The following is a 9,517-nucleotide window of genomic DNA, read 5'->3' as shown; positions in this document are numbered from 1 at the left end:
ATCTCTAAAGGTGTTTCAGCCAAAATGCTGCCATTCTTTATTCATTTCCTTTGAGAACAGAGATATTAAGAGAAGCACAATCAATGACTGGCTCATTTTACTTCTCTGCTATAGACATGATATGGTGGTTGGTTTTTAACCACAGTGTTCAAGTGGCTCAAAGCAAGTAGCAACCATGGGGGGTCATTTCTTTAGTGAAGCATTTGAAGATAAATCAATCAGATTGAAAACAACGGAAACGATTTGTTCCTTAAGACTAGACTAGGTAATTTCAGTCACTTTAGTGATGTGACTGGCAATAAAACCAATTGGCAAAACTGACTGCAGAACAGTGTGACTAGGGGCTCTTCCCCCCCCCCACATAGTCTTGCTATGAAGGTTTTTCATCTGAAAGTCTTGAGTAGTAAAATCCTGCTCAGCGTCCTAAGTCCTGTGGTAGGTTTAGCTTTTGCAGCACAGCACAGGGTAAATTGTCATGATCACATACACACTGTTACAGTCTCCACCTGTGTGGTGGAGTTTGAACCCTAAATGGCTCTCCACACTGGGGAGGTGTCCAGCCTGGGGCAACTCCAGCTGGCCTGTGTCTGCAGAGAAAGACAGTTCCTTCAGATGGAGGAAGGTCTTCTTTCTCTATTCAAAAGAGACCACACCTGTTTGATCTCCCTTTCAACGAGTCTGGTCACGAATGACTTCAAACTCTCCATGCCAATAGTTTTTATCAAAGACTATTTCGGGGTCTGTGTTGATATACAAGTATGGAAAGTATGGTGGGTTATTAAGTAGGGCATCATCAGAATCATCTATGGATTAAAACAAAAACATGCTTGGCTTCGCCTCTGAAGATTTTGATGGGGAAGATCTAAAGTGGGTGCAACCACCTGTATTTCAAAAACCTCCATGGATACAATCCACATGCCCATCAGTAGGAGACTAGATACAAAGTATGGTTTATTCATACAGTGGGAAGTTACTCAGCAACAACAAAGGAAAAGCTGCTGTTACATGCAGCAACATCGATGAATCTCCCAGACATTAGTTTAAATGAAAAAAGCCAGTCACCAAAAAATGTACAACGTTAGGATCCATTCATATGAAGTTTGAAAATAAGCCAAGCTGATATATCGTGTTAGAAAAAACTTGTGGTTTCTACTAGGGGGATGTGGGATTAACAAGAGGGACACAAGGATACTTTCTGAGGGTGATGACAATATTTTATACCTTGTTTTGGGTGATGGTCTACACAGATGCATATAATTTCAAAACTTGAACTGAATTCTTAAGAGATGTGTGTTTTATTATATATAATTTATACATCATTTAAACAAAAGAGCCGAATTTCCCTGTAAGTCTCCAAACTAGGGTCCTGTACCTGTGCCCAAATCCAGGAAATGATCGTCTTCACTCATTCCAGCTCAGCCCAGTTACAGCCTCAAGAAATGAAATGCTCCTCAATTCTTTGCTGTATTTCACACAACCCACCATTTTCATTTACCTTCCAGGATTTCTTCCATTCTTACTGTCTTTTGAATAATAAAACTCCAGAGAACTTAACATACAACAGCCAGCTTGATAATAAACCCATAGTTCTCTAAACTGTGTCCCTTTCCTGTCTCCATTTCAGTAGTCAGTATTCAGTATTCCTAGAAAGAGGCCCTTCCCTCCTAGGCCACCTTGTAGGGCCCTCACGTTGATCAAGCACCTACTATGTGCTGGACTTTGTTGGCTCCATGACCATGGCTATCTCATTTTCTTTCTGAAATAACGCTGAGAAATAGATATTCTTACTGACTTCACTTTTCAGGTTAGCAATTGATAAGGGAAGATAAATATAGAGCAAGCCCCAAAGGTGACATCAGGCTGATGAGTGGAGGATGCAGGGTTAGATAGAACAGTGATTGCAAAAACCTTGTACAATTTAAGGCCACTTTCTTTCCAGGGCCTGAGGTGAGGAAAGCAGGGACCAGGGAGTTGGAAGAAGAGATACAGCTGAGTGTAAAAAGGGCAAAGGTCCTCATTTGACAATGTTTTTCAAGCTCAGTTGCCAGGATTCAAGCCAGCCAGGCCTCACACACCCAGGCAGTCCCATGCTCTCTGGCTCACCCCTGCTGGTAGCTTAGAAGTGGCAGCCTCAGCGCGACTTTTGTTTGATATAACTTAGAAAACAAGAAGGAAGCAAGTGGGGGATGTAGAGATGTCTTTACTTTTAGGATTCTGGCTCCCTGAGACGAGAGGAGTGGGTTCCCTTCCGGGGGTGGCGATGCACAGGGAGAAGCACTGGAGCAGATTCTGTGGGGTGTGCGTGAGTGTGTGTGTGTTGTGTGTGTGTGTGTGTGTGTGTGTGTGTGTGTGTGTGTGTGTGTGTGTGTGTGTGTGTGTGTGTGTGTCGGCGCGCCTGTGCGTGGAGGGGGATTGCTGTACCCAGCGCGAGGCACTGGGGGAGGAAGAAGCGGTAGCAGAGATCTGAATAATTGATTCTTCAGCCGCCCCAGACGCTCAGAAGCGGGCGTAGAGCGTGGTTTCAGCACCACGGACAGCGGCACACCGCCGCAGGCTCCCCCCTTCGCCAGGCAACCGCCTATCCTGGCCCTGTAGCCGCCGTGCTCTCCCGAAACGGGTGGCCGTGCTCCGCGCGCCGCCGCCGAGGGACTGCGGGGTCTGCCTCGGCCCGCCTCCGGGGAGGGCGGCTACGGGCGGGAGATGCTTTCACCCGCTGGAGCTCCAAGCCTCTCTGGCTGTCGCGGGGGCTGCTGCGTCTAGTCGACTGAGAACAAGTCCCTAAGTTGGCGTGGGGGCGCCCCTGCCTTCCTCCTCCTCTTCCTCCGAGGCCACCGCAGCAGAAGCACGCCCCAGAAGCCCGGCTTTGCCAGTGCTGTGAACCAGGGTGGCTAAGCGCTCTCCGGACTCCCGTCGGGAAATGGGGAGCTGAACGCCTGGCGGCGAGCTGGCCCCGCAGCGAAGGGCCCAGAGGGAGCTGCCATCCCCCGCCCGCGCCTCTCTCCGGCGGGGACCGCGGGGATCCCCGGCCACACGCGCGCGCGCGCTCCCACACTCACTCACACACACACTCGCCCTCACACACACCACCAGCTCGGAGCCTGGGCTGCGGAGAGGGCTGTCGGGCGAGCTCAGAGGACCGGGCAGCTGCTGTCCGGAGTGGGGCAGGAAGCCGAGCTCCGGCTTTTGGAGGGAGGTGCTGCGGGGTTGGCCGGAGCATGGGGCTGGGTGAGCGCTGAGAGTCGCGGCCGCAGCCATCAGCCCTGGAGATGACCAGGAGCGGCCACTGCTGAGAACTATGTGGAGAGAGGCTGCGGTGAGTGCTGGCGCGGGACGCGGGGCCTGGGCGGCCCCTTTGGGGAAAAGACCGAGAGGCCTGAATAGCAGGGGGCGGCAGGACCGCAAGGGGGTCGTTGCGTGGAAATGATCGCACCTCCCTTGGGGATCCGGGACCGCGGGAGCCTGAGTCCTTCCCTCCCCCTCTCCTGCCGGCTCATAGCAAACTCAGCCAGCCGCCCCCCCATTCCCTCTTCTTTCTCTCCCTACCCCCCTCCCTCAGCAGCTCCTAAGCCGAACAACTCCCAGCAACCGGCGCCAGGGCGGTGGTAGGGGGTGAGGGTGGAGAACCCAGTTAGCTTCTCGTGCGTGGCCAACCTGGGGCTCCGGTTCTCCTTTACGCCCCGAAGCGGAGCTCTCCAAATCGACCACCGGGTCTGAGGATCCGCACAGGGGGTCTTGGGCACCGAGCTTCAGCTTCCCCTCTCCGGTCTAGCCCCTTGTGCGCACGGGGGTTTGTCAGTATTGCGGACTGCAGCCTGCCCCCCAGTCCCCTTTCCCCTGCCGGTGGGCTGACCCTGCCTCTCTGTCTCTTCTCCACCCCGGTAGAGCCCTGCTGCAGAGCCTCCGGCTGGGATAGCCGCCCCCCGTGGGGGCGATGCGGACAGCGCGGGACAGCCAGGGGAGCGCGCGGGGGCCGCAGCATGCGGGAACCCCCTAAACCCGGTGGCTGCTGAGGCGGCCGAGATGCTCGTGCGCGCAGCGCGCCCCACTGCATCCTCGACCTTCTCCGGCTACAGGTACGTCCCAGCTGGAGACCTGGGCTCGGCCGGCCGGGGAAGAGGAAGACGACCGGAGAGAGAGCGGGAGAAGGATCAGGAGAGAGAGGGAGATGAAGCGGGAGAGGGAGCATCTGTAGCGAGGCGCGGGAGGAGCACCAGGGGGCGCTGCGGCTCCGTGTTCCGTGGTGTTCACCCGAAGAGTGCCTCTACCAGAACGAGTTCTCCCCAACTTCCCCTGGCTCCGGCAGCGCCGGGCCCGAGGGGCGCGCGCCTGTGCACGCGTGCACGACTGTGCTGGTATTTGCAGGCACGCGCAGTTGTGCGGCTGGCGTGATACATGTGTGTGCACCAACTGAGGACGTGTGCGGACTCCGAATGGCCGTGGGCACCGCTACGGCGGCCTGCGGCTGTGCGCAGAAACGCGCGCGTGCCTGTGAGGTTGTGCAGCCCACTGCCCACATGCCCCTAAGACTTGGTAATAGGATCTGGGGTGGAAAGCCTGGGGAGGGGCTGTACAGTTCACGTCCGTCGGAGAGCTGCTTAGGAGCCCGCCTTTCCCCCCACGCACGTTCTCTGCCAGCTCCCATGCGCCGGCCCACGGGGTGGGGAGACGCGCCTCCTCTCCTCTCTGCGGTTCTGCATTGCACGCGGCGCGCGTGAGAGAGGGCGTGTGTGTGTGTGTGTGTGTGTGTGTGTGAGCGTGTGTGTGCACGTGCGCGTGTAGGGGGCGGGCCCTGGGGCCCGCCTTCTGTTGAGTGGAAATCGCTTTAGGGCCCCTACGCGAGGTGGAGCGGGCCCTAATTTCCCCCCAGGCACCCCGGACCCTGGGGCGCACAAGTGAGTGTCCTCACTCCGGTGCACTGGGGGGGCACCCTCCAGGAGAGGAGTCCGGTCTGCAGCGGGTGCCCGGTGGAGCCAGGTCTGTGCTGCACCTGGCAGGTTCACAGGGGGCGGGGTCAGTCAACTAGCCCAGCGCGGAAGTGGGGCTGCGGAGTCTCTACACCGCCTCCGCACGCGGGGGCTGGTCTGTAATTCGCTCCTCGTGAGCAGGGGGCGGGGTCGGTAACTTGGTCAGCACTAGGCAGGTGGGAGAGGGGTGGGAGAGGAGTGGGTAGAGGGTTTGCTGTGTGTGCCTACGCTGAGGGGCTGGGGTCCACAGCTAACTTGGGGGTGTGGTGGGAGATGTGGGCAGAATTAAGTATGGAAAAGAGGCCGGAGACGGGGTGAGAAGGAGGTTGGATGCAAAGATGAAGTTGGGGACAGGGATGGAGAATTAGCTCGGATTGAAGTTGTGGCTAGAGTTGGATTGAGGGATGTGGATGGCATCAGGAATGGGGAATGGAGTCAGTGACTGTCAGCTTGCTCTGGGGATGGGCTCTATACCTGGCTCCTAGAGCCAGGGGCTGGGTTAGTAATCCTTTTCGTCCAGATCCCTTGCTCACCGCTGCCCTGACTCTCCCTCTCCGCCTTACAGGGACCGTAAGTGGCGACTATGGGCAGACTGGGTTATTGGACCCTGCTGGTGCTGCCGGCCCTTCTGGTCTGGCGCGGTCCGGCGCAGGGCACGGCGGCGGAGAAGGGTCCCCCGGCACTAAACATTGCGGTGCTGCTGGGTCACAGCCACGACGTGACGGAGCGCGAACTGCGAAACCTGTGGGGCCCTGAGCAGGCAGCAGAGCTGCCCCTGGACGTGAACGTGGTAGCCCTGCTGATGAACCGCACAGACCCCAAGAGCCTCATCACACATGTGTGCGACCTTATGTCTGGGGCGCGCATCCATGGCCTTGTCTTTGGGGACGACACCGACCAGGAGGCCGTGGCTCAGATGCTGGATTTTATCTCTTCACAGACTTTCATCCCCATCCTGGGCATCCACGGGGGCGCATCTATGATCATGGCTGACAAGGTAAGTCGGAGAGGTGATAGGCTGCAAGGACCCGGGAGTGTGCCAATCATCCCACAGCCACCACAGGTCTTTGGGAGCCTCTGGTATCTATTTTGATCTGAAAGAGGGTCGTGGTCCTGGTGAGAGCCAGGTCCTGCCTCTCCAACCCAGAAATGGATGGAAATGCTTTTTACCTTGGTTCTGAGAGCGGGGTACTCAGAGGCACCTTGAGTGTGCCAGGAAGAACTCAAGAAAACGCAGATGTGTAATGGGGTGGTGGAACACTTGGAGGTTTCCAAATAGTGCACAGAGGTGAGCCTGGGGACACTTGCAACACTATGGCTCATGTTTCTATAATATCACTTTTACCCGATTTGTGGGAAAATGTCAATTCTTCCCTCCGTGGTAAGTGACTAAAACTATTTTTACAAACGATTAAATGTGGGCATGTTATGGAATAGAATGCATAATTTTTAGGTAAAGCACAAAAGGCCAGAGAAATGTCATGTTTCCACAGACGGTCTACAGTTGGGGGAAGAGGGGTAGAGCGTTTGAGAAGCCCTGGGCTGGAGGTGTCCAGGAGGGTGTTCCTCTAAGGAGTGAGTAGAGAGAACCAGCCGCAAACCCTGAGCATGGAGGGCCTGGCATTTTCCTACATGTTGCCTAGTGTGGCTGATAGGGGCCCATGGAGGGGTTGCCTCCCCAGGATGGGTTTTGGTAAGAAGTTGGAGAGTGTCCTCACGAAATAAGGTGTGTCCACAGATCTTGGCTTAGAATGAGAGCTCAGGTCTTTCTGTGGACCCTCTGAGAGAGTTGGTTTGGGGAAGAGGAGAGAGAGAGACTTCCAGACTGGAGTGAGATGTTACGAGGGCCTGATTTGAGGGTCATGCAGAAGCGGAGGGATGGAAGAGGGTCAGAAGGGAGAAGCAAAGTGAGGAAGGAGAAAAAAATGGAGTCATGGGTGCACTGTACCTCTAAGCCCCAGGAAAGGACTGGGGTGGGGTAGGAAGGGGAGGAGGGGTGCGTGTCCTTGTGTGCCATGGTCCTCAGCCCTGAGACCTTCTTGGAGTGTGTTCCTTCGATAGCAGGAGACATCCTAATGGAGCGAGCAGACATTTGTCAGAGCACTTTCTTTCTGATGCTCTCAAAGCACTTTTATATTCATCAAATCAGATTCTGCCTCTGCTTCAGCAATTTCCACCAGCTCCTTTGGGAACAGTATTAATTCTTTCAGTTCTCTTGGGCTGCAGCACATTCAGCCGAAGTATACAACCGATGCAGTATCTTATTAAACATTCATTATAAATGGTTTGCAGGCTAGCAGAATTTCTGCGTGTGGCTGAACATTTTCCCAGACACCTCTCGGTTTTGGGGGGGCTCCTTTCTTGGATAAAAAAAGTAGGGAATAGCTGTGCCCTGCCACCAATTGTTCGAACTGGGAAAGGTCTTGGAGTCTCCTAGAGCATCCTACAACTTTCAGATGAAGTGCCTGAGGCATAGGGGGCAGGTAATGACTTGGCCGAGGCCAAAAGGTGGGCAATGGAACTAGAACTCAGTTTTTTATTCTCAAGCTGTGATCTCACATTCCAGGAAATTAAGCCTATCCTTTAACTTTGTCATCCCATCTTCAAGAAGGTCAAGGAATTAATCTCATTTTATAGGAGGTTCTAAGCCATGGCGAGGTACAGTGAATCAGAGCCTAGGGCTCGTGCATAAGGAATGACCAGCCCTCTGACGAAGGCATGAAGAACTACAGTTTCTAGCAGGGGTTTGCAGTGTGATTTTGGGATCTAGATATTACCACTGACCCCTCCTCCCTTCTGAAGTTTTGACCAAAGAAGCAATACGCAAAAGACAGTAGCCATGTTGAAAGTCAAATGTATGGATTGACTAAGGTCCAGCATGATCAGTGGGGAAATCTGGTGAAATCTTGAGTTGGAGAAGGTGTCTTGAGGCTGGGAGGGCTGAGCTGGCAGGTATGTGGCTCAGGCCCTTACCTGACTTACCCATAGGACTGGAGGCAAGGGAGCGGGAACAGAGAGTGGGCTCATAGTTGAGCACTCATCTGATATACAGTGACCCTGCCCACTGTGAATGTCAGGCTCTGACCTATTGGACCAGCAAGCTGCTCCTTCCTCAAAGGGGTATTAGAAAGGGAATTTTGAGGGTATGGGTGGAAGCATTCTCCTCTTCTGTAGAATGAAACAGCCTTATAGAGATTGGACAAGAGCTGACCCCACTTAATAGTACAGAAGGAAAAGGGAATCAGGAAATGGCAAAAGGAAGATGAGAAAAGACATTTTCAGAGAAATCAAGATTGGAGAGAGATTTAAGAGGGGATGAAGAGGAGAGGAACGAAAATTGGTTCGAAGATGGTGAAGGGAATTGGTTACTCCTCTTTGTTGTCGGGGCTTGCCAAATTGGTCTTGATGGCAGGGAATCAAAGAAGTGAGCGTGGATAATGTTGGAATATATGTTGGGCCCCATGTGTGGGATGAGCAGGTGATATTGAGAGGAGGCGGGTTAAAGAGTGGTTATTTTGAGAAACTTGGATGTGTTAAAAAAGAAGAGATTGTCTGAGATGTGGACAGCCCTTCCTCCCATTAGTAGCACATATAGTTGGCTAGTGCCTTTGCCACTTGTTTCTTTTGGAGCTGAATGCTGAATGCAGTTTGTTTGGTTCTGAAGAAGCAGCCATGAGACGTTGCCCAAAACTCTACCTTGCTTGGTTGAGTGTGCCAGTGGTGTTATGGCCACAAAGTCTGAATCTCCCCAAACTGAAAAGGCCTTTCTGCCTCCCCCTAAGATGATGTTCATTTGGTAAAGCCCAGAACATACTTGTGTTGTTTTCACTTCCAAATTGGTAAAATGATAGCTGATAGCGTCCCTGTGGATAAGAACGGTAGTTAATTTGATTATCAGGTAAATTGAACACCCACCGCCCCACCCCACCCCCCACCACCATTTTTACCTTTCCCTCAGTCTACTTGACCCATGGGAAAAAAAGCCTTATAATTGAAATGTGCTAAGTGGCAGATTTTTTGTGGTGTTAATTTACAATACAGATGTTAATTTTTCGTTCTATCAATGGGTGGTCTTGAAATATAATTAATTTAGAGGTGAAAATAATGGTTGATGTAGATGAAGTTCTAATCTTATCTTGGTTTGGCCATTTTGATCCTCTCCAAATGGAATACACTCTTGTTGCAGCAATAGCCCCTAATAAATCAGGCATATGCACTAGACCTTTACATTTCTGCTCAGTGTCCTCACATCCTCCACCCTCTCCTCCATTTCTAATGGCTCCATGGGGGAAAAGGCAAGGCTTGCTTAGATTTTAGCTACATCTATCCATGTCAGTTACTGCACGGGCTTCGCTTTATATGACGTTTCTATCCATACCTCATCTCCTCTACTGGAGTGTAAGTTCCTTGAGGACAAACTTTTTTTAAAAAAGTGTGTTTATGTGTATTTGAAATAACGAATACTCCTTCTCCACAGTTTATAAAAATAATGTTTCATTGTAGACTGCTTAGAAAGTATATTAATGTTTAAAGAAAAAATAAAGTTCTCCCCT

The 9,517-nt window shown here is 52.5% G+C and overlaps 1 protein-coding gene across 2 annotated transcripts in view; it reads left to right on the top strand.

Annotated features, from left to right (window-relative positions):
- The first annotated feature begins 2,642 nt into the window (after positions 1 to 2,642).
- The window catches only part of GRIN2A (glutamate ionotropic receptor NMDA type subunit 2A), a 375,591-nt gene continuing 368,716 nt past the window's right edge, over positions 2,643 to 9,517 (top strand). For both annotated transcript variants that reach the window (XR_003523244.2, XM_027612864.2), the window contains exons 1-3: positions 2,643 to 3,313; positions 3,883 to 4,073; positions 5,530 to 5,961. Coding sequence is in view for 1 of the 2 variants with exons in the window: in XM_027612864.2 (XP_027468665.1) it covers positions 5,548 to 5,961 (414 nt within the window). In the remaining variant the exon portion in view is untranslated. The remainder of the gene's footprint in view (positions 3,314 to 3,882; positions 4,074 to 5,529; positions 5,962 to 9,517) is intronic.

Source organism: Zalophus californianus, chromosome 10, assembly GCF_009762305.2.
Source record: "Zalophus californianus isolate mZalCal1 chromosome 10, mZalCal1.pri.v2, whole genome shotgun sequence".
NCBI classification, from domain to species: Eukaryota; Metazoa; Chordata; class Mammalia; order Carnivora; family Otariidae; genus Zalophus; species Zalophus californianus.
Note: the sequence above shows the minus strand (reverse complement) of the source record. Positions and strands in the feature narration are given on the sequence as shown.